General features: G+C 44.1%; 2 protein-coding genes across 8 annotated transcripts; both read right to left on the minus strand.

The window, feature by feature from the left end:
• Window positions 1-1,805: 1,805 nt before the first annotated feature.
• Window positions 1,806-3,465, minus strand: LOC100382018 (uncharacterized). The gene is made up of 3 exons (NM_001174784.1): window positions 2,534-3,465; window positions 2,417-2,465; window positions 1,806-2,300 (listed from the first exon to the last, which is right to left on the minus strand). The coding sequence occupies exons 1-3, from the start codon at window positions 2,864-2,866 to the stop codon at window positions 2,047-2,049; spliced, it is 636 nt and encodes a 211-aa protein (NP_001168255.1). The 5' UTR covers window positions 2,867-3,465; the 3' UTR covers window positions 1,806-2,046.
• On the minus strand, window positions 2,903-20,892 carry LOC100502266 (uncharacterized). 7 transcript variants are annotated; one of them, XM_035958786.1, is made up of 12 exons: window positions 20,311-20,737; window positions 16,047-16,176; window positions 14,292-15,857; window positions 13,643-13,831; window positions 13,460-13,555; window positions 13,203-13,371; window positions 7,334-7,457; window positions 5,475-7,250; window positions 4,519-5,368; window positions 3,898-3,998; window positions 3,568-3,647; window positions 2,903-3,474 (listed from the first exon to the last, which is right to left on the minus strand). In XM_035958786.1, the coding sequence occupies exons 3-9, from the start codon at window positions 15,736-15,738 to the stop codon at window positions 4,970-4,972; spliced, it is 4,200 nt and encodes a 1,399-aa protein (XP_035814679.1). In that variant the 5' UTR covers window positions 15,739-15,857; window positions 16,047-16,176; window positions 20,311-20,737; the 3' UTR covers window positions 2,903-3,474; window positions 3,568-3,647; window positions 3,898-3,998; window positions 4,519-4,969. The 7 variants fall into 7 exon arrangements, with proteins under 7 accessions (XP_035814679.1, XP_035814676.1, XP_035814678.1 ...); XM_035958783.1 differs by having other exon boundaries at window positions 7,334-7,460; XM_035958785.1 differs by having other exon boundaries at window positions 3,098-3,474; window positions 4,090-5,368.
• Between the last annotated feature and the right edge of the window lie 3,560 nt (window positions 20,893-24,452).

Below are 24,452 nucleotides of genomic sequence, written 5' to 3' on the forward strand. Positions count from 1 at the left end.
GATACATTTGGTTGTGAGTGGCAAAAAAATTTAAAAAAACTTTATGAAAGGTTAGCTAAAACCTAATTGGTGGCGAGTTGTATGATTGTCTCACAAGAGATCATCTCTTGGTGATTGGCCTGCTTTGGCAAGGTCTTGAGCATATTGGTGTTATTGGAAAGCTTTGGAACCCTCCATTAGTCTAGAATGGTGGACTAAAGCAATAGAGGCAGAGCGCTTGACGTTGGGTTTTCTAGTTAAACATGGATTGTTTTGGCTTAGTACTGGGAACAATCCATCGACCAAACTCAAAAACACAACACATGTTACAAAAGTTCTTAGGCTATCATGTGAATGGTGAACAGACATGTCCATAAAGGCAAACAATCTGCTAGCTAATTTTCTAAAGTATAGAGTTGTGAGTAGGTTTTGTCCAAGTCGTTGTGATCAATGGTGGATAGTTTGCACCATGGGGATAGTCTATCGATTAGGTTGAATCCAATGAATAGTTTGTTGAATGCAGACAGTATGGGCCTTGAATGGTGGAGTGTTCGGGGATGCCATTGCAACACACTAATGGATAGTTTTTGTCCCTCTATATAGTGGGATTCCCAAAATGTGAAGGGCTATTGACCTCATCCCCGCTAAAGGAATGCAAAGTGCATCTCTAATAGAACTGAGGCTTGTGTGGGTGTCTAATTGATTCATGTGACTCAAGGTTTAGTGCGCATGTTGGTCCTACATTGATGGATAGTCTAATGCTTGCAAACTTTGGAGCTAATAATAGGAGCGACAATCATAGAACTCGCCTAAACATGAAGTGACCCAACAGACTACAGTAAAAACATTGTGATCATCTGTATTATGGTTTACATACCTCAACAAAGGTTTACTTCATTGCAATTTTATTGTGCTTGCATTGTTAAGCTAGTGCCTCGTGTAATTGCTTACTAGTGTTGATCTTAGTTGTTACCGTTTTCACACTAGTATGCATAGGAGCTCCATTGCACTGCTTGTGCCCTAGTGACTTAGGGTGTGTTTGGTTTAGCTTTCTGGACTATATTCGCTACTAAAAATCTGAAACCTTAACCAAACAGGTACAATAGCAGAATAGATTACTGAAAATCTACATATTCCTCTAGTTCAATTTGGAATCACCTTGTACCCCCATATTTTCTAGATTCATGTCATCCATGTTACAATTTATCATGCTCCTATAAAAATCTATAGTTGACAGTTGTTTCAACAAAACAAATTTTAGTTTTTCCATAATCATCAGCTTACAATGGTTTTCTCATAGCTCATGGCTAGAATCAGATTTTTAGGAATCTATAGCTGAACCAAATAGCTCATGGCTCAGTTTTCTCAGAGCTCATGGCTAGAATCGGATTTTTAGGAATCTATAGCTGAACCAAATAGACCCTTAGATTGTTTGATCTTGCCTACTAGATTTGTTTAAGTGGGCTCTCACTAGCTCATTGCCCTACTAACTTACTAGGTATATCCTTTGTTAAGGTGTGACCCAATTTTAGTTAGAGGGGGTGTAGTGGATAGCTCTCATACGATTAGCTTTTTAAAATGACTATTCATCTTCTCCAGTTGGTTATCTTGATCCTATTTAAAAAATTGGGAAAGCTACACAATTAAAAGTTATAAAAAAATGTAAACATACAAAATTCATTAAAAAATGTTTTCACTGCAATGAATAAAATTAGTTTAGTTTTTTTTTGAGATAAATAAAATTTCAATATCATAAATGGGAATATATATTTGTAAAAAAATATATTGATAAAATTTTAAAAAAAATATATTTGTATAAATGTTTTGGTAAAGTCTATTTGATCGTATTGAACTATCTTTGTCTCTATAAACTAATTTATCTCCCTATTGGCTGACGTGGCACTCTGTAGATTAAAACACCATCGAAATCGAAAACAAATGGTTTTAAGAAGCTAAAGGATACGGTTTTATAAATGGAGGAATGTCGGGCGTCCAGAGGTGGGATGAGGCCCATGCATGACAAGCCCATGGGCAACGGCAGGCCAGAATGATTGTAGCCTACGTGGGCTACAAATTGGGCTTACAACAAAGAAGTAGAGCCACCCTTGGTGACCGACTCACCTGAAGACCATAGAGCGCTATCGTGGCAATCCCGAGCCAAGAATGCAGGGAACGGATGTCAGGAAGGCCGACGTCATGGTGAAACTTGAAGGCGGCGTACAGGCCGACGGCAGCGAAGGTGAGGGCTACGAGATGTAGCAGCAGGTGCACCGCCTTCTTGGCCGACCTCGGGCCCAGCACGATCCTGTACGCCATCACCGCTGCGCGCGCGCGCCACACACCACACCATCATACAAGCATCAGTGATCAGTCAGACACAACACGTTTGATTCCCTTCCATCGCTTGAGTTTTGCAGACGCGCGTTTGTTCCTTTACCTTCTCCGGTGCAGATGATAAAGCCGATCACCATGAACAGAGGGTGTGCCTGAGAAAAGGGTGCGCACGTTATAGAGTTTACTCCTACTGTTCGAAAATACACGGTTCGATTATTACCGTGTAGACGAAGAGAGGGTTGGATGTCGGCTTCCACGAGACGCCACCACGAAAGTGCAGCACCCAGACGAGCGTGAGCGTGAGCACGGCAGCCGCCAGCAGCTGCGCCGTCACCACCATAGGCAGCGCGGTCATGCGGAAGCTGGCGCTGCTCTTCACCGGCATAATGGCGCGTCGCCGTCTCGTTCTCCTCCTCGGCTGCGCAAAGGCTACCACCACCACAGTTGGATCCTGTTGCCGCTGCGTGTTGCCGCTACCGCCGCGTGATGGCATAATATGGTACGGTGGCTTGTTAGGGGGCGTGTCCTGGTGACGGATCCGAGGCGGGTTCATGTATAAACAAGGTCAAGGTGAAAGACAAGTTCAATGTGTAAACAACCCGGAGATAATCTCTGGTTTGGCCTTTGGAGCGTTGTGGCGCGTCTCCTTGTGAATGGGGCCCAGCTGTTTTCACCAGAGCAATAAAAGATCCAAAAATAGATCGATGAACAATCCGGCCGAGTCAAAAAAAAAAACGCTTGCCGGCCACTGAATCACAAGCGCAGAAACAGACAACTCACAAGCTAACAACAAAGCATCACAAGTACCATTTGTAATGGATCAGCTCTGCGTAACCAAAGTGGCAGAACAGAAGTCCAGCACATTACAGGAGCACCTGGCGTGGAATACCTTCAGATCTCCAAAGCCCCTCTTTCAACGGCAGACCGCAGACCCATCAGAGGTTGGACATATACAACCCTGCTGCTGCGTGCCTCCGGTACAAAAGCAAGTCGTGTAGAGATAGATGCAAACTATGTTTTTCTCCAAACAAAGCAGATAAAAAATCCATTAGCTCCAATAAAATCATATACATACGGCAGAACGTGTAATTTAACTATATGACCGCCATCTCTACATCTATCATGCAGGCAACCATGCATTCCTGGAGTTCGTCATGGGCCCTGCACATACAACCAATCACAACACCGGAGTTTATCAAAGATTAGCAAGACAATAAAGGAAGAGAACAGAAAGAAAAGGCAAAGGGCTGCTACCAGGGGATCTCTTCTCAAAAGATAACAAGAGTTGAGAGTGACACTAGAATCCAAGCAGAAGCTTGAGGACTTCAACTGGCCTGTAAGCATTAATACAATGACCACCCCTAAATTTAACTTACAAATGAAAGATATCCAAAAAAACATTATTTTTAAAACAACAGCCGACCGATTCTCGAACAGCCAGAATTGCAGTCAACATGCTACTTATCACAGTATGTACACAAGAAATTCAGCACCACTTAAATAGATCAAGAAACCACTAGATGAATCTGATACTGAAGAAACAAAAATCATGAGCACCATCATAAGGCAAACAAATGCAGCTACCTGGTATTCTGGGAGTGGCACTGAGAGGACATCCACAAAACCACCAGCGCCAAAGTAGAGATGATCCAAGGCGCACTTCAGATTTCAGGGTGCCTGTACTCCTGAAACATCACCTCCTCATGTTCAGCTCTCTAATATATATATATATGCATCGCAGAGAATGTGCCTAATTAAAATAGCTGCTTCACTAACCTAAAGTATTTCTGTTAGCTTCGACATGCAAGTATCAGAAAAAGTAGATCAGTTGCAGAAAAACTGAGTTCATTAAATATGATGTATCAAACATCAGCAGGACACTGTCACCGAGTGCCAAAACTAATCCATAGATTAACATACAAGCACAGACTCATGCCACTGATAATCAGGAAAATAAATATCACTACTGCAAACATGGTAACATCTTTCAACAATATGCACAGAACATGTTGACAAGAACAAAGGGTAACAACATGAGCTGAATGAAATAATGAACTTCTTTTCTCTAGATCTCGACCCTGTATACAGAAGGAACTTATGTCATATGGTACAGAAGCCCTGCCTATGTTAGCATACTGATCCTACTAGACATGTCAAGCATGCAACGATCGCAGCAGCAATCAGGCAACAACGCTTGAGACCTACCCTGCTCTAGAGCCAGTGAGCTTTCTCCTGGCATGTTTCAAAATGGATATGCCCATGCATGTATGTATCTACCGAAAGATGGAGCTGGCTAAAGCAAGGATAGCAATGTCAAAACACATCAGACAGCCTTGTTCTGAGAAAGAAACTCCTGCGAACTCCATAACACTGAGGGCTACAGCAGCCTTTCTTCAACCTGACATCATGAGCCTATAATCACCCACCATGAAAGCGTCTTGATCCACTGACTGGAGGTCACATCATGGTAGATTCGCACATCCTCTGCTGATAGCAATGCTTTCTTGTGACCAGCCCCACCACATGGTGCAAGGGATCTAATGCAGAGGCAACTAATCTTCTGAACATGAATCTGCACCTTGCTGAATCTGGACCGTCCCAGAGCTCTTCACCATTGTTCCATGCTGTACCAGAGTTGTAGATAGCAACACACTCCTTACACTTCTCTCCTGCCATTAGAAGAATTTGGCCTCCTGGGAACTCCAAACTGCAGATTATCCCTGGGACGATCACCAGGTCGGACAAAATCATCCAAATTCCTGTAACTACCATTTCTTGGAACAGAATTCAGACGCTCATCTTCATCGGGCCTCATGTTCATACCAGTTCTCGGTTCTGAGAACATGTCCAAGTGTCTTGGTCTAGGTCCACCACCAGTCCTCATGTTCCGGATGTTGTTGGAAGAATTCCTACCTGGAGTATTAGATGGAACCTTCATTGGTAAGAAGTCCTTGGGAATGCAATCCAGGTCCATAAAACATTTCCTGGCCTTCGCATCCGCTATTAGCGATGCCCAGTCCTCAGACTGCATGAGAGCATTAGCATTACCAACAACCTGAGAAACAATAAAGACTATAAGTAACATGGGATGCATCAAAAATATCATTGAAGAACAACAGTAGAACACACTAAATGCATATTGTAGGGAGGCAGAGACATACCCATAAAGCTCTCCTAGCTCTAGTTAGAGCTACATTCATACGCCGTATATCAGCAACGAAACCCACACCATGGTTTGATGCACGGACACATGACATAATAATTATGTCACGCTCCTGTCCTTGGAAAGCATCAACTGTATTTATGTAGATATCCTTCCCTTCCTCAGTATTCATAACATCCTTAAATTCCCGCTGAAGGCACTTCAACTGCAACTTATATGGTGTGATTATACCAACAGAAACCTTCTTGGCACCGTTAGCTTTCAAGAACTTCTGAAGGTGCTCATACAAACGCAATGCAAACTGCGCTTCATGAATATTCTGATATGAAGATGACCCACCCCTATGAGACTCACGGCCATGTGACAAGTCGTAGAAGATATAAGGTGCCATAAGTGCATCTCTGTAATAGGCTTCATCAGGTAATTTAACAACACTCTCACTATCTGTAAGACGGCCTTGATAAAAGTATTTTGATGGAAATTCACGGATCTGGGGATGCATCCTGTATTGCACTGACAATAAAATGGTAGGACAACCAGCCTGCTGAAACCTCTCGAATAGACTCCTACTGTAAAGCAAAGTTCCAGCTGCTTTGCTAATAACAGTAGCAGGGAGTTGCTGTGGATCACCAACCAGGACACATCTAGCTGCACCAAGAGCCAATGGAGGAAGGACTCCTACTTCGCTAGCCTGAGCAGCCTCATCAATAACAACCATATCAAAGCCATGAGTCAGGCGGGAAAATAACTTACGCCCGCTACTTGACACAGTTGTAAAAACAATCTCAGCTTCATTGGCAAAACTGGCTTCCAGACTAGCCCTAGCATCTTCCATATTGAAGTTGCTGCCAAGACCGAACCTGCTTTCTAATATCAGCAGCCGTGACATCTCCACCAATACTTTATCCCTGCTTTCAACTGACGCAGCAAGTTTCTGAAGCAGAATATCACGGTTACGATCCCTTTGAGCAAGAACATCAGGATCTACCCCTACTGAACCCTGGGATCTACCAGCCGCTGCAACTATATTGAGTTCCCTTTGAAGATAGGCAATCTCCTGTGATAGCTGCTGCTCACGGGCTTTTAGCTGATGTAGCCACCCAATTACTTCTTCACGGCCCTTCATTAAAAGCTGATCTGTCCTTCTTTCAACTGAAACAGCCTGTGCAGCTCGAGACTGTGAATCAACTCCAACACGAGCAACATCAGGGCGGTATACCTTCATTTCACCATCTATAAAACCACGGTCAAGAACACGAGCAAGAAGCTCATCTGTTGCAGCATTTGATGGGGCACATACAAGCATCCGAGGCTTAGGGCAAAGCTTGGGAAGAGTGCGAAATAGATTCTGGTCCATGCTCTGCAATAGTTCATCAATTGACCCTGCTGCAACAGTCTCTGAGCTGGTACTAGTGCTACCACTAACTTGCTTGTAACTTTCAGGAGCAAGCTTCTTAAGCAAAGCAGCATAGTAATGTTGATACTGAACAAGATGGATAACATTTAGCATCCCCCACACAGTATGAGTTTTCCCTGTCCCAGGAGGACCTTGTACCAACGTGAAAGGCCATGGTTCTTGTTTCTTTAGGACACCATTGTTTGTGCCAGCAGCTGTATGTGTTGCAGCCCAATGAATTGCCGACAATTGAGGACCATTGAAGCTACGATGGAGATGGTCAGCGAAATTTGGGGTGAAGCAGTCTGGCATGACTGGTGGTTGCTCTTGATACTTCGGGAAATGCTCTGGACTTGGTTGAAGTATTGCATTTTGCATCTAACGGAAATTTGTTTGTCAAAATCGACTTTTTCTATGTTAGTAATAAAGAAAGATACTGGTTAGGCGTAATATAGCATTACCTGCACACTAAGACGGCGGAAAGCGTGTAAAGCAACATATTCTCGTTGTGTTGTTGCAAGAGAACCAAGTCCAGTTAGATACCAGGTACTCCGAGGTTGGAGTTTATTCAGAACATTAGCCTCACTGCTATGGATACAACACAAGAACAACGAGATAACTTAGCAAACAAATATGCAAGTGATGGAGAATAAGTTAATAATGTTCCAAAATGAAACTATAGCAAAGCAATTTCAAGGTGTTTCATAGTTAGCAATCAAGTGCGTACAAGATAGAACTTCATGAAAGGGGTTTATTAATCACCCAACAGGCTGCTAGGATTAAGTGGGGCAGCATTACCTAAAGAGGCATACAAGATTTGTCAGTTCATAAATCGGTTTTAGCTCAATTCATCCAAATAGGCTGCTATGGTCAAGTCAAGCGCAATCTACAGGGCAGTACCAGCCTCATTGGAGATCCTGTTTGTATTCAACAAATGGCTGTTGACTAAAAAGATTAACATTTGAACTTGGATACACTACGTAAAATTTTACATCTACAGCACATTGCAACCTTTTAAATCACACATAACACTCCTACTGTAGTTTCCTTATCAAATTCTCATTTGAAACTTTCATAATAGGAATTCTTCACAAATTATCTTGAACACCAGTTGAGAAATGAGCCTCAGAGTATGCCATGTGCCTTTCTTATTTTCTGACTAATAACAGAATTATTCTGTCTTCGATACTGTGGTCATGGGATCAATAAGCAGAGAAACAAAACATTAGATATGACACTAACAGTGTGTTTGGTTTGCGGAATGAGGTAGTCTGATCAAGGTTATTAAGGCGTTAAGGCGAGACATGGTGACCGACCCCCTTCCAAACGCCTAGGCGAGTTAGGCGTGCGGCGAGGCGACGCCATATGAGCATCGCCTAGGCGAGGATATGCAAAAAAAACCTAACAATCTAACACTTGCAATAGCAAAATTGGAGGCGACGCACCGGATGGAGGCGGCACGCCGGATTGAGGAGGCAGCGCACCGGATGGAGGCGAACGGCCGTCGGACTGCAGCTGCTACCGCCGCCCTCTTCGGTCTTCTCTTCCTCTCTTCCCTCTCTTTCCCTCCCACTCTCTCGATTTGGCACGCTGCAGGAAGGGCCGCACGCGCGCAAACCCTAAACCCTGTATGCGCTCCAAAAGCGTGCGCGTGCCGTGCCCTCCCGTTTCCCGCACGCGCGCAAACTCGATTTTTCGTTTGTGTGGCATCCGCGGCGACAGACTGGACGCCAAGGCGACGACTAGGCACGCCAGGCGACGCCATATCCATCCAAGGCGTGGCGAGTGAGACGCCTAAGCCAAAAAAACGCCTGGACGCCTACGCGACGCCATATAACCTTGGTTCTGATAGGATCACAGATCCTACCCGGAAGGTTGCGCAGGTTGTAGGGATGAGAGAAGGCTGGACGCGACGGCTGCTAGCGCAAGGGCGCCGTCGCTGCAAGCTGATGGACGAGGACGCAGGGACGCACAGGTGAAGGGGCGCCCGGCTTCTTATTGAGGAAGCGGGCTAATACTTTTCCTGCTTAATTTTCCACTAATTTTCCATAGAGATGTTTACAAGTATTTATACTCCCTCATAATCCTTATCTTAAGAGATCAGATCTGAGATCCCCTTTTCTCACTAATCTTATCTCCTTAATCTTCTTCTCCTTATCTAACTAATCTTTCCTAAATCTTATCTCCTAAATCTTCTCTAACTATTGTTGGCGCCTAGGCTAGGCTGCCGCCAGCTGCTCGACGACGCCTATAGTGGCGCCCAGTCATAACATAGTCCATCATTTTCTCATTCACTTTCTTGTTTGGCTTGTGGAATGGAATGAGTTGATCCATCACCATTTCATTCTTTAGGCTAATAATTAGTGATAATATGAGGAATGAGTTTATTCCACCAAATTTGTGGAATAGACTCATGATGCACCGTCTCATCTTGAATTCGATACAATGGGCCTAGATACCAGGTCATGTAATCTGATATATAGAGGCTAGCGCTATTTATCACCTAGGGTGAAACTTCACCCGGACCAGTCCCACCTCGTCGTCCTGGACCAGGTCACCCACCCATGCATGCCCGCATGCAAGCCCCGCCTCCATGGAAGGCACCTTTTTCCCTTTTTTGTACCGTACAGCCCGCATGCGCATTAATTCTTTTTCTTTTTTGCGGGATCAAGTAACTATGCACATTTTTCCTTTTTGTGCATGCATTCACTTTGTAGGTGATATTCGCCGATAGTTCAAAATTATTAGTAATAATCGAACGTTTCGTCGGTAATAACCCAACGCTTCGTCGGTAATAACCCAATGCTTCGCCGGTAATAACCGATCGTTTCGTCCGTAATAATCGAACGTTTCGTCAGTAATAACCCAGCGCTTCGTCGATGCTAACCAAATGTTTCGTCAGTAATAACCCAACGTGTCGTCGGTCATAACTCAACGCTTCGCCGATAATGATCGATCGTTTCATCGATAATAACCCAATGCTTCGTCTGTAATAATCAAACGTTTCGTCGGTAATAACCCAACGCTTCGTCAGTAATAATCTAACGTTTTGTCGGTAAATAATCCAACGTTCCGTCAGTAATAACCAAACACTTCTTCACTGCTGGAATTATTACTGAGCGATGACTGCATTAAAATTGCTGACTAATGACTGCAATATTATTGATTGTATCTATTACTGAGCGATGACTCAGTAAAATTACTGATTGCATCTGTTACTGAGCGATTACTACTGTGAAATTACTGATTGGTGTCTGCAATATTATCAATTGCATTCTATTACTAAATGATTACTATAAAATTACTGATTGTATGTGCATACAAAAAAAACCAAGCAGCATGCATGCAAAAAAATGAAAAATGTGTGATGTGTGCCGCAAAAAAGGAAATAGACTAGCCATGCATGCGAGAAATGTGTGTGGCGTGCCGCAAAAAAAGTAAAAAGTCTAACCATGCATGCACAAAAAAAGGAAAAAGCGAGCGCTCCCCCACATGCGTGCAATGCGGTGCGGCGTGTGTGGGGACCGCCCCCGCATGTGGGCTGCTCAGTCGTTTTGTGCCCGGGTGAAGCTTCACCTAGGGTGACATAGCATATGTGTGTGTGTGTATATATAGTTTATATATATATGGAGCCCTGGGCTTCCAAATAACTAGGGAAGGCCTGGTCCAACGTTGCATCCGGTTCAGTCGCACCAGGTCCCAGGCGTCTATAAAAGGAGCCCCAGGGCGCTAAGGTTAAATTTTTAGCGGCTCCGACGGTGACCCCCCCCAGGCGTGCGCACGACGGCAGAACTGGAAGGCAAGCGTGCGGTGGTGGATCGGGGGGCAAACGCCCGGCAGCGGCCCCTGAGGCGCGCACGACGATGAGGTGGGAGCGGTTACGACAGATCCCGAGGGGGGCGTGCAGTGCGGCCCCCTGAGGCGCGTACGACGACGGGGAGGTGGGAGCGGCTACGGCATCCGATCCTGGAGGCACGCATGCAACGACAGCACCCTGAGGCGCGCACATCGGCGACGCCATCCGAGGTGGGAGCGGCAGCGGCGAATTTCCCTAGACGCGGACGACGACGGCGGCCTCCCCTAGGCGCGAGCAGTTGCAGATCCCAGAGGAGAGGCGGTGGTTCCGCAAGCGGCAGCCCTGTTTTTATGCTACTTTGTATACATAATTATATGCCAACGTCAATATGTTTTTACGACATACATTTTCAGTTCATAGCTCCCTTTTCATCTATTGTCTGTTTATGATATTTCTATTCACATTTTACGCAAACGTTTATTGGTTATATATGCATTTCTCGTTACATAACCCAGTGTGTATATTGGGTTCTACCATTTGCGTCATATGTACAAGATATTTATGACACAAACATTTACGCAGCGAAACAAAAAATTCACAAAAAAGGTAATCGCTCCAAAAAAAGGCCATTTGCCACGATTCCATAAAATCTTGGGCATATAATCTATTGATTTATGGCATTCGTTACTGCCATAAAAAATTAAAATTCCCTAATCAACCCACCTTATTAAATCCCCTAATCAACTCCTCAAATCAAATCCCTTGATTTATGGTGGATGCATGGACGTGGGGGTTTGGCTCGGTAATTTATGTTCATAATTGTGGCTTTTACGCTCTAAAGTGGATGTTTTTATACTCGGGTCTGGAGATGCGCCACTAGTGTACTACAAGCCAGATTTTTATGCTTTGCGTGATACATGTCATCCATTTTTTATGCGCATGCAGTGTGAACGAAACTGTCATCCAAATTTTGCGCACATGCAATGAAAACTCTCACGACATACCATAATTTTGGGATCTACATCAAAATAGAAACCGCAAGCCTGCGCTCCGTAAAAATAGGAACTGATTCTAAACAGCCTAACCACAGTGCATAAACACCTTCACTGTGTAGCATAATCTAACTGCGTGATTGTTGGAGAGGTCCTATATTTATGGAGGAATAAAGCATTAAAATCATATTTTTGTTTCCATGCAAGCCAATCCAATTTCTTTCAACGCACATTTTTGTCATGCTAAATTTGTGCGCATGCAGCAGAAAACAGATTTTTTACGCAACGCACCACATTACATAAATACCTACACCGTGTAGCATAATTAGTATCAGCATATATCATAAATTGGTTCTAACGAGCCTAGCTACATAATTGTTGTAGAGATCCTATATTTATGAACGAAATAAAGCATTTAAATCAGTTTTTTTGTTTCTAAGCATGCAGCAAGAAACATATATGTCTTCCACTTTTTTCTCGCATGCAAATGGAAACAAATAATGCGAGCGCATGCGGGGGGTCTAGGCGGCCAGAGTTAGGGTTTTTACGCCATTCAATAGGAACAAGCATTCAAAATCTATACATAGGTGTGGGGGTTCTAGGCGGCCACTTTTTTGTTTGGATTCAAAAACAAAGTTGCTCTATACATATTGGTATCCATATGATTGTCCCCCTTTTATCAACAATAGAAATTACGTCATCCATTATTCGTTCTTTGTACTCACACCATTCATTACTAACAAAGAGACCTTTCAACCCTTGTCTTTGTTTCCATATATTAGCCAACGTAAGGAAGGATGTTACAAACAGAGTAGTTGCATGCCTCACAATATCTCTATCATTTGTCTTGGTCATCATCAAGTCATGAATCATTCCATATCCATAGATAAATAAGGTAGAAAACTTGTCCATTAGCATCCTACCTACTAGTGTCGAGATGGCTGGGTGGTCTCACATTTTTATACCTAGGCCCAAATAAGTCGCTCGACTCAACTGCCGCGACTAGTCGTGACTAATCGACGAGTCGAGCGACTAGTAGAGAAAGTTGAGTCGTTCAGATCGACTATCACCTCTGCACCGACTTCTCGACTAGTCGTCGACTAGTCGCCCGACTTTAAAACATGTTACTTATTGAACTAAGACATGAAACTACAGCTTCTAACAAGTACAACCCTAGGCATAGTTAACCAAAATAACAGATATCCTTACTTCCCTAGGCATAGTTAACCAAAATAAGCTTACCTATCGTAAGCTGAGCTAGAGAAAAATCCATCTAAGAGAGTACTGTTTTGTGGACAATTCTATGTACAAGTATCTGTAACACATTATATGGTTTATAAATATATCTAATAAAATAACTTCAGTGACACAAACACACAACAAACAAGTCATAAGATCTTTCCAAAGATAAACAATATGCTAAATAAACATAAGTTCAGATGCTTTGGGAATGTACAAGCCATGATAAATGTGGTTGTCAAAATGGAACTTCAAAGATATGACAAATACAAGAACAGTCATATGTTACAAAATTTGGCATACCTGTTAGAATCAAATGAATCACCAAGATAAAAATGGATAATAGCTCCAATAGGATCACGTGTATCAATAGGCATGTGGCGCCTAACAGTACCAACAAGCCGGCCACATTCTGATACAGCATCCTCATTTGAACCCATAGCTCTCCTACTAGATCGGCCTGATTGTGCAGCTGAAAATACCAACACAACAGCTAACTAAGAAAAACGTCTATCGACAGTTATTGCAAATAAAAAACTAAGACAATTCAGTAAATATACCTGAACCAGGCCGTGGAAACGATAGAATAGCAACATCGCCTTCTTTGAAATTCCATTTTTGTTCATGGATCGGTAGAACGACAACATCGTACCATCCTGGATGCATTAATATTCAGGTTACTGCACTGATTGGGGTATTCAACTTCGTGTTCTATAAAAGCGCAACAAACCAATCCCACATACCTCTTTCACGTCTATCGACAGTTTTTACTCGGACCGCTACATGTGCATCCCTTCCCACAGCCTCAAGACTCTCCTCATACGAACTATAAAGCTGAGCTCTGCATTCCTCAAAAAGCAAAGGCTCAAAAACTCTAATGTACTCCTCAGCAGATTCAAAGCTTCCAGGAACACACTCAAGTTCTGCCTCCTCTGTTCAGATAAAGAAATATATGTTATTTATATGCCAAATTACAACCACACACACATGCAAACACAATAGTGATTTTACAACTTCTGGAATGGAACAAGATAACATCAAATATGTGATCATTAGTGAGAAACACAATGACCAAAATATCAACAATCTTCAGTACAGAGCAAGTGGCGAAGTGTAACATGGAGCTGCCACATTTTTAAGATATCATTTTAAAATACATGGACAGGGGTATTACCTCCCTGCGTCCAAGTCCTGGTCCTACTTGTTTTATAAGCTATTACTTAACGAGGGACACTAAAACATGGGGGCAGTAATTGTTAAAAGGCATGACCTAAACAAATTCCACAAATCTCGCATGCATGTAATAAAATGTATATTTATAACAAATTCTAAATTTTCCAGTAAGGTAAAAATCATATACAACCAAATCAAACATGACAATAAAGAAGCAACCTGGATTGTGCCAGAACTTATCGTTTGTCACCTCCCTTATAAGTCGCTCAACAGATGAATCCTGTACATTGTTTACAAAAGTTTGCTTTTTGGAAATAATAGACCTTTTGCTGGCTGGCTTCTGATCAGCATTGTTTGTTCCTGTTAGAAATGTTCTTTGGGAAGAGAATGATCGGCTTTTTGGTTGCTTCAAGTCCATGGATTGCTTGAATGAAGCTTGTCTTTGGACAGGCTGCTGATACCCATCTGAGGCTGGATCTTCTGCATTCATTTTCTTTGACCGGCCCTGGGTACCCAACTCAGCATCACCATTGGATTCAGTGTATTGGTCACTAGGATCTGCAGAATTGCTTCGCTCTGATCCCATCATTTCAGGTTGTCTCTGATCCCTGATTGCTTGCTGACTTTGTTTTTCTGCAGCCTTTTCACCAGCACCACGAGAAGCTTCCTTCACTGTACGTGTAACAATCGGTGCTGGAAAAGATGACTGCCTCCTGGGTGTTGATGTCTTCATTGTACCAGCTTGTTTCGCATCCTCTACATTGATGAAGACAGTTTGCCTAGCTCGTTTTTTGCCTAACATGGCCTCTTTGTGTTCATTTAACTTGGGCCTCTTTGCGGGGTTGCTCGCAAACCTCAAAGCATAATTGGCTTCGACTCCTTTAACATCCCTTGACCTGTTGCAAAGATCTAGATCATCACCAGGCTGATTTCCTTTACATTCAGAATTTTGCATGTTATCTGATCCTGTGGACCCGTGAACCCGATCTTCAGATGCATCAACCTTTTCAGCATCACTACATTCCGCAGCAGTATCATCTTTAGTCACATCACCAGATTTAATAAGATGGGGCTCGCTCTCTTGGGATTCTTTCTTCAAATTAGTGCTTGCGGTACCAGTGAACTCATCTTTGTTGCTACTCCCTGCATTTTCAGAAATGCCATCTGCATCAGACCATTCTCCTTCTTCTCTTTCAATGGCTTGTGACACCTTATTGCAAGTCTCAACCTTTGAAGCAGCACTGTCGGTGATCTGATTGTTTACCATGGACAGTGATGCTATACTAGAATTATGATTATCTTCCACCTTCATCGGCTCCTTTGTATTGTTTGAATCTTTGCTGTTCCTCACAAAAGGCTGAAATCCAGAACCAATGGATGCATGCTTAAAGGCATTATTGTTCAATATCCCCTGCGACTGTGATCCTTCCCCTCGCTGAAACAAGGTTGGGGCATATGTCGTCGGAACACGAAGGGATTTCTGAGGTTGTGACACGACAACAGCAGCTTCTTGTAACGCCACAACAACAGCTTCTTGTGGTACGACAGCAGCAGATTCTTTTGGCACAACAGCAGCAGATTCTTTTGGCACGACAGCAGCTGCTGCTTCTTCAACTTCTGCTGGGAGTTCGTTAAGGTCAAATAACATCCTTCCTCGAGAACCCATGTCATGTGTAGATGCATATAGATTGAATCTTTCAACTAGTGGAACCAGTAGCAATTTCCGGGAATATTAAGGCACCCAATGGAGGGAAGTTATTGTTGCCTTTCTGTCGGGACAAGCATCTGCAACACAAACATGCATAATATATCAGCAATAAAACCAGAATAGGATTTTTCAAAGGTTGCTTGGATGCTTCAGTCCGCTAGTGAGGTGGCCAGCCAACACGGGATGAACTAAGAAGTGAACAGATACAGCAGACTGATCATTTCTTGGTACTGCAGGGAAGAATAATTTCAATCAGGTGGTGCAACCTGAATATCATTCTCCGCTGGATTCTTTTCACGTTCTGACCCAGACCATTTCCTCCTCTTGTTGTCCACTTCCTACCCATCTCAAGAATTTGGATTCTAGTGATACAGGATCTCAGCATCCACGCAGACCCTTTTATAGACAAAGTAAATAAGTACATATACATGCCAGGAATAGAAAAGGTTGTGCATATTGCATATATGTAAAAAAAAGTTATGATGACAACGCAAGAGCATAAGCTAGTCTAGACGTGGTATCATTTCTCCAAGGGAAACCACAAAGCAACACCATACAGACAAAAGCAAATACGATAAGCACGTGTTAAGTTTTAGGTAGTTAAGGTGTGTTTGGTTGAGTTGTGGCTTTTAAAAAAGCAGTTGTAAGTTGTGGGCCGTAGAAAAGCTATGGGCTGTGAGAAAGCTGAAAGCCGTTTGGTGGAACTATGGCTTTCAAAAAAACTATGCCCAATCTAACACACTCATGAGTGGACCTCACATGTCATCCACTTAAATTCCTCTCACGAGAGGAACTCACTTGTCAGACTCACATCTTCATCTTCCTCTAGCCAGAGCTACTCGCTGGAGTGACCATGTGGCACCACAAAGACAGGATCCCACATGTCATCCACTTGAATGCCTCTCACTTACCAGAGAAACTCACTTGTCAAACTCACATCTTCATCTTTCTCCTATAGTCAGAGCTACTCGCCGGAGCGACCGTGCGGTGCCACGAGGACGGGGAGCATGGGGAAGGGCCACACCAACACCAGGGCAGGGCCACTCACCGATGCAGCACCCATAGTTATTAAAGCGGTAAGGCGATAAGGCGATCGACCCCCTTTTTACCTTTTAAACGGTAAAGCGTAAGGCGAGGCGAGGCCTTAATTATATAGATAAATATAAAAATTATACCAAATATTAGTTACATATCACTAATTAGAAGCTAATAAGCAAGTAGCACAGCTGTATGGCCTCCTAGTAGGCCCATTCTAGTCTAGTAGAAAAGAAAAACAGTAAAAAAAAGGGAAAAGAAAGAAGCCCATTACCAATTAGCCTAGCCCAGCCCCATAGTTGTTAAGGCGGTAAGGCAAGGTAAAGCGGTCGCCCCCCTTTTTACCTTTTTAAGCGGTAAGGAGTAAGGCGAGGCGACGCCTTACTAATATATAAATATAGGAATATAGTCTTAAATAGGTAGGGATGATAGTACTATTAGGAGTACAAGTTCAACATAAGACAACATAATAGACTTATAATACAACATAATTAATAGGTAGTAGTAGAAGATTAGAAAAAATAAATAAATATATAACTAATAGACTCACTGATTCTATAGAGAACTAAAAAGATAAGAAAAAATAAAGGGGTTAAAGACATATGGGCCACCGGCCTGCTGTTTCCTAGCCCACTACTTGACCTAACCTAGACGTCTCATATCCCTCTCTTAGCCACCACCCGGTGCCCGTCCGCACAGCAAGCGTCTCCCCCACACCGCCGCTCTCTCTTTCTCCCTCTCCCCTGGCGCCGACGCTCTTCTCTATCCTCTGTCCCCCACACCGCCGCTCCCCTCTTTCTCCCTCTCCCCCAGTGCTGCCGTTCTTCTCCCTCCCTCTCCCGCAGTTTTCTCTTCCTATCCCCACGCCGCTGTCGCACCCTCCCAGAGCCCTGCACGCCACCGCTTACTCTCCAGTCTAAGGCGACAAGGACACCTTGCTGCTAATCAGTGCCTTACCGCTTAAGCGTCGCTTAACGAATGCCTTAACAACTATGTCCAGCCCAACACCACGATATTAGGTTAACCTCACTGTTCCACGAAGCCAGCAGCCGCCAGTTCTCCTTCCACGCACAATTGCCTCTTCGTCACAGCTTCTCGCTCACCACAGCCGCCCTGCGTGCCGCCGCCGCGACCCGCGCCCCGTCACCACCTCTTTCCTGCGCCCCGCCGCCGCCTCTTCCCCCCGCCTTAGTCGTGCAACAAGGCAACAGGACGCCTTTCTTGCTCCCGATCGCCTTACCGCTTAGGTGTTACTCGCCTTAATAACTATGGTAGCACCCCCACGCTAGGGCTGCCGCCGGAGCCACGCCCATGTTGAGGCCACATGCCAAGAAAGGGCATGCACTAGGGCCACCATTCGCGCCAAAAAGGGTCACGCATGTGCCAAAGCCATGTTGTAGGGCCGCACGCATGTCGGGGCCACCACCGAAGCCACACCAACACTGGGGAAGGGACATGCCTTTCTTTCACGCGATAGGAACAAAGGGAAACGAATCAGTATTTTTCATAACCGATGGCAGATGGGTAAATTTGGAAGCCAAAAGCACGTGAAAGCAAGGGTAAAGGTGTTGTGAGTTTTGTACTAGAGCAAAAGCAGCTTTTGACCCAAAGCAGTTTGCTTTTTGGGCCTATTTGGTTCTCGGTTAACTGCGCCACAACTTGCCTAAGGTTAGTCGGACAAATTAAAGAACTAAACTTAGGCAGAAAAAATTAGGCAAACTGTGGCAAGTTAGGCAGCGAACCAAACAAGCCCTTTATCCCTTTGGTTAGCTTTTGGCTTTCGCAACAGCACGAAAATAGATTACATATATGAGGATCGAGGTTGGCTAAGTCCATTCTACATAAAATGATTTTTCCAAACAAATAGAAGCTCTAGAAAGGAAGATAAAAATGAATGGAAGACAACTCCATATAATCCTACAGTATTAAGTATGAACACATTAAAAAACATCAGTTGCTTAGCTTGTCACCCAAAGCACATGGTCCAAATAATAGTGTATTACATGTTATTCAAGTCTATATGCTACCAATAAACAACATAAACCATCCCTCAAAATTAGCAGAACACATAGCTAATACTCCAAATTAAAAGCTAAGAAAGTGAATAAGCTGAACTCCAGCATCTCTAAATGCAAAACATGAAAAAATAACTGTCCAACCACTCAAGGCTGATTTAGAGCTAACTAATACAAATAGCTGATTATCTCCTTATATTGACTAAACCGAAATATAGATGATTCAGAGCGATCCAGAGAGAAAGACTAAAACAGAAATGGTGTATATGTATGACCAACAAATAACATCTCAACCTGTAATAGTGCACATGTACTCAGAATGGGAAGCCAAGAGCACAGGATGTACAGTATACACTTTTGACAAATGTAACTAGAACCAGTCCAATTCTAGCACAGTTTCTTTCAGCTATATCACAACTGTGGATGTAGATGTAACTGAAAAACAGGACACATAAGAACAGGAGAATACTGAATATTTCGGCCTTCTACTTGCGAGCTGATGCAATCTAACATGACTAAAAGGGTAATTTTCTTAAGGAAATATTCAAAACCCATGGGCAACACCTGTTCCTAATCTCAAACAAACGCATCAACAGTTTAATGTTGATCTAACTTAGGACCTGACTAAAACAGGATACAATGTATCCCTGCATATATAAATAAATGACAAGATAGTAACAGAAACATTAGATAGCAGTTAACCCTAGGTCAAAGCAATAGAAGAAGTGGATGTGTGCTGCGCAATCTGTTAAGTTGTGCAAGCTTGCAATTAGCCATCTAACGCATATCTAATGGTGACAGATAATTTTACGTTTAACCCAGCAAGGATTAAAGAGATAGAGGGTGAGGTGGGACGGGTTGAAGGTATGCATTAGATGGCTTAAATCATGTAACTGCACGCTTGGAGAAACAGATTGCACAGGATACGACCTCTTAGAAGAAACTAGGTTTAAGTTAATCTCAGCAGGAAAGTTAGCTGAACAGCAGAGCAATAACAGAAGGACCATCCCAACAGCACATTTCACTCCAGAGGAAAGGGGCCTTAACTTCTACTCCCTTCTAGATAACACTACCTCTGCCTTCCTCGATCTACGGACTGTATTTATAGCCTGCCTTGAATCAATAAATATCGCTAAATTCTTCCTATAAAGTAAGGATCGCACCGTAACAGTTGGTAGATTCGGCAACCCGGCCATAGCCTTGATCCCATTCCGCTTTCAGATTTGGCATAATCACCCCGCGGAAGAATTAAAAAACAAAGGTGTCCTCGCTGCGCTAAAAGCGCGAATTCGGCATCCCAAGCAGTCCGGAGAAATGAAATTGGAAATCAGTCCGTCCTCTTAACTAACCGCGCCGCGTCTCACCCACCCCGGCGGGCACGCGACGCGCTAAGGATCCCGCTCCGTTCCAATCCGTCCGTTCCGTGAGACTGTGACACAGCAGTCCTAATGGTCCTGATTGGGGGGTAGGATCTCCGTACCAGGCGATCGTCGGGCGGCGGAGGAGACGGCGGCCAGATCCAGCCAGGGAGGGCGGCGGCGTCTGTTGACTAGGGTTCTCCCCTGTTTGCTTCCCCTGTGATGCGCCGGTGGGCTGCTTGTGTTCCTTTATTATTTTTTTCCTTTTCTCTTCGACAATACTTTTTTTCCCTTTTCGGTTTGGCTTTGGAAGAGAGGTTAGGCTTCCTTCCGGCTTTCGATTGCTCGTCTCGCCTCTCACGAGCGTCCGGTCCTCTGCGTGACGAACGACTTGGTGAGAGAAAGAGAGGAGGGAGGAGGAGGAAGGGTGGGTGTGAGGGCAGGAGGCCAGGGGTGGGGCTGAATTTATAGCGCTCAAGCTCGTGGCTACTGCCCCCGCGCTACGCGCACCAAACGAATCCCACTCACGACGGTTTATCTCACTGTATTGTGGGGCCAGGGTCTGGTGGGAGCCAGTTGTCTGCGAGGGCCGGGGGCGAGCCCCCGTGCGCGCGTAGGCGTGGGGCGGTGCGAACCGGTGGGGGCGCGTGGGCGACTGCGTGTCCGCATCTCGGTGCGGTCGAACCAGGTTGGAGTTCGTCTCCAGTTCACTTCCCTTGTTTTCTTCTCGATTATATCCTTTGCTATCTCTTTTTCATTCATACTCACACGTCAACTGAACAGCACTCCGGATAATAAAAAAAATATTGTCACCCAAGGAATGAGAAAATATTCTGGTTTTATTGAAAAGTGAAAACATGAAGGGATAATCAAGTGCGGTGGGGGAAAAGGGCCGTAGATGAGTACGTGCTTTTTTCCTGGGGTAATATAATAGATAATTAATCATCTCCTCAAAATAAATAAATCATTTATCCTATTGATTAATTAATGGGTTATTTTTTTGGATGGCGTCGGCTGCTAATGCATAGACGAGATGAGGAAGAAAAAAAAAGAAATTTGGGTGGTGTGTGGAGACCGGGGAGTGGAGCGGCGGATTAATTTGGACGGTAGGATTAGGAGGGACACGGAATGCAAGGAGAATCTGCAGGGCAACTGCCCCCCCCCCCCCCCCCCCCCCCCCTGCCTTTTTTTTCCTTTCTCGCTTTGCTTTCAGGCTGGGTCGTGGTATGACTGTATGAGCAAGTATCTCCGATTAATGAATGATGGCTCGTGGAATGGATGGGGATGTTCCGCGGGCGGGTTCTAGCGCCACGGTTATTTAAGGTACACTAATCAATTCGTTGCGCTGATTATTGGTGATGTCCAACGGCATTGCTTACTTGTCCTAAACGTGACTTGGAACCATTTATGTTGTACTCCTAAACTCGGTGTATAGCAGTAAAAACTTTCCAAACAGTGCCTTTTTTTAGCGCACAAGCTAAAATACTGGCAACAGGCATTATTTGTCCAGTGTCAAGAAATTTTCTCGGATGCTCAATCTTTTCATATGTATACATGCATGTCCAGTTTTTTTGTGCAAAGTGTTAGTTGAATGTTGAGGTCTAACTAGCATTTTTTTTGGGAGTTCAAACTTCTACGAAGTATCTAGAAATATGGAAGTCAGCAAAAGTCGTCGTGTGTTTTCAGCGGCGGACGCAGGACTGGAATTAAGGAGGTGCTAGTGTAACAAAAAAATAGTTTATATGTAGCATATGTGTAGCAATAAAACATTATGTAATATACCACTAGGTTACTACTTGCTAACCATGAGTAGTAATAAGAGTAGTAGGCAATGGCATTCTACGTTTACTTATGGCTTGAGAACGTTCAGTGATCATACAGTCATTAAGGCTTATATATATCTCCCATTCAGTATATCAAGGCACTGAACCACCCATTTGAAATTCTATTTCGCAAAGTAGACAAGTAGTATTGATAATATTCTTGATTTGTGTTTTCGTTAGTGCCAGGAGTATTACTTGTAACACCTCAAAATCACAATTTTAGAGGTATGAAAAAGTCTTCAAATATTCTAATTTAAGAGACCTTTTCATAATGATTTACTTACCTCCAAAGTAATTTCTCCCAAATTAAATACGTTTCTAATAAGAGACTAAATAAAAGACACTAAATTATCCTTGGTTGGAGGATATAAAATGGGTCATATAAAAGGGTTGTGTAAAATTATTTCTTAGAGCATCTCCAACAATGCCTCAAACTAGTGCCTCAAATTGAAATATTGGGCTTTACACAGGAAAAACTACTCCAACAGTGTCATATTTCATATTTTTTTGTGAAAAACTATAGGGCACCCTCTCAAGTGACTCAAGTATACTACACCGTAGTGGGCTGCCCTATAATCTAGATTTGAGGCTTTACTGTTGGAGCGATGTGTTTTGTTGGTGCCCTAAATTTTATAAAATATACTTATTTTCAAATTATAGGGCATTTTTATAGGTCACGTTGTTGGAGATGCTCTTAGTATATATAATTTACATTAGAAATTTTATTCCCTTAAAAAGAAATAATGTGTGTGCATGTCATATTTTAGGCCTTTGCCTAAATAAAGAGAAGGAAATAATTAAAATAAAAAAATTAAAATGATGCATTCATCTTGGAGTTTTACTTTTGATTGTGCATTAAGATTTGAAACAAAGATGTGAATTTGATTTGCATTCGTAATTGAATTTGAATTTGGGAAATTGAAATAGAAGGAAAAAAAAGAAAAAAAAACAGGAACCCTACATGCTTGGGCCCATTCCACTATCGGCCCAGTCTCCTCATCGCGCTGCCCAACACCACCAGCCCACCCACGCCGTGACCTGGTTGCGCCGACACGTGGGACCTCCTCGTCAGCGACCCCTTGTGGGGGACAAATATCCCCGGGTCCACTAGAAGGCTAGAAGACCTAGCGAAAGGCCTTGGGCCTAATATTTCGCGAGGCCATCCCTTCGTGGGCCTGGGGAGGAACGTCTAGCAAAGTGGATTGACGCAAGATTGGATCAACTCAAGCCCGGACGACCCAATGGATTGAACGACGTCCACAGCAACGACATGACTCTCCCGCGCGACATCCTCAGACGTCGGAACTGAATGACGATAAGTCGGTGGGATTATAGGAAGATAAGCTCAGTCGGTTCACTATTACTTAGGCACACGCTGTTATCACATCCGCATGTAACGCCCCATGGTCGAGTATATAAGGCCTAGGGGGCATCCCCTCAAAAACACCTCACTACTCAGCTCTCTAGCATCTCTCATACTAGAGAACTCCCTTGTAACCCACCACATAAAAGATCCACATCAGGACGTAGGGTGTTACGCATCTCAAAGTGGTCCGAACCTGTACAAGATTGTCTACTGTCTCTCGTGCATCTGGCACGAACCATCGAGCTACAGTCGGTAACACCGTCCTACTCCAAAAAGCACCTCAAGGGGCAACCCTGGTGCGCGGTCGGACCCAAAACACTGACAGCTGGCGCGCCAGGTAGGGGGGTGTCACTGATCCAAGCTAGCTCAATGGCCATTACTTTCCAGCACAAGATCATCTTCCGCCCCGTGTGTGTGTTCTGCTTCGGAACCATTTCATCCGTAGCAGACGAAGAGGGAACTCTACATCGCATCGCGGATCCGCCGGAGAGAAAACCTTCCTCAACAATCTCCGGGAAAGCCGGAGCGAAGCAGGAAAAAGCGCAACCTCCAACGCTCCGAGCGAAGACTACCTCCTGCAAGCCAGGAGCAGAGGACCCATCTGTTGGAACTTGCTCTCGGTCGCAAGGGGGGCCAACAAGGGTGAACAGTGACGTCAACAGGGCTACGCGCAAGATGGCAATAGCTCTGTTAATCTGGCCTCTCACGGGCACTGTGCGGGGGTATTTATAGGTACCTGAGCGCCCAACGCCTTGTGTTAAGGACGCATGTGCCCTCAGCTACCTAGGTTATCCCCAGAATATTCCCATAAAGCAGGGTTACAGACTGTAATTACAGGGATGCCTTTACAAATTGGGCCCGTAACACGCGGCGGCCACGCAGGGCCCGTTACAATGGACCGGATCACACGTGGGCCTCTGAGCTGGGCGAGGCTGCACTCTGGGATGACGCCGTCGCAGGCCTTCGTCTGGTGCCGAATAGAGCGAAAGGTGTCCCTGCCCGTTTTGTCTCTATCAGACCAGCGACTGCAGCGAAGGCCTCGAGCGAAGGGTGGCGTCTTTGCCTTCGCCCCAAC

The sequence above is a fragment of the Zea mays genome, chromosome 5 (genome assembly GCF_902167145.1).
Source record: "Zea mays cultivar B73 chromosome 5, Zm-B73-REFERENCE-NAM-5.0, whole genome shotgun sequence".
In the NCBI taxonomy this organism is placed as follows: domain Eukaryota; kingdom Viridiplantae; phylum Streptophyta; class Magnoliopsida; order Poales; family Poaceae; genus Zea; species Zea mays.

Bases quoted from the DNA above. Each gene is read 5' to 3' on its own strand.
- LOC100382018 (NM_001174784.1), bottom strand. From the start codon at position 2,866: ATGAACCCGCCTCGGATCCGTCACCAGGACACGCCCCCTAACAAGCCA. The intron at 2,466-2,533 runs GTAATAATCGAA...CCCTTTTCTCAG, and splicing joins ACCCTCTCTTCGTCTACACG to GCACACCCTCTGTTCATGGT. The intron at 2,301-2,416 runs GTAAAGGAACAA...GCGCGCGCGCAG, and splicing joins TATCATCTGCACCGGAGAAG to CGGTGATGGCGTACAGGATC.
- LOC100502266 (XM_035958783.1), bottom strand. From the start codon at position 15,738: ATGGGTTCTCGAGGAAGGATGTTATTTGACCTTAACGAACTCCCAGCA. The intron at 13,372-13,459 runs GTATATTTACTG...TGGTATTTTCAG, and splicing joins GTTTCCACGGCCTGGTTCAG to CTGCACAATCAGGCCGATCT. The intron at 7,461-13,202 runs GTATGCCAAATT...TTGTATCCATAG, and splicing joins GATTCATTTGATTCTAACAG to CAGTGAGGCTAATGTTCTGA.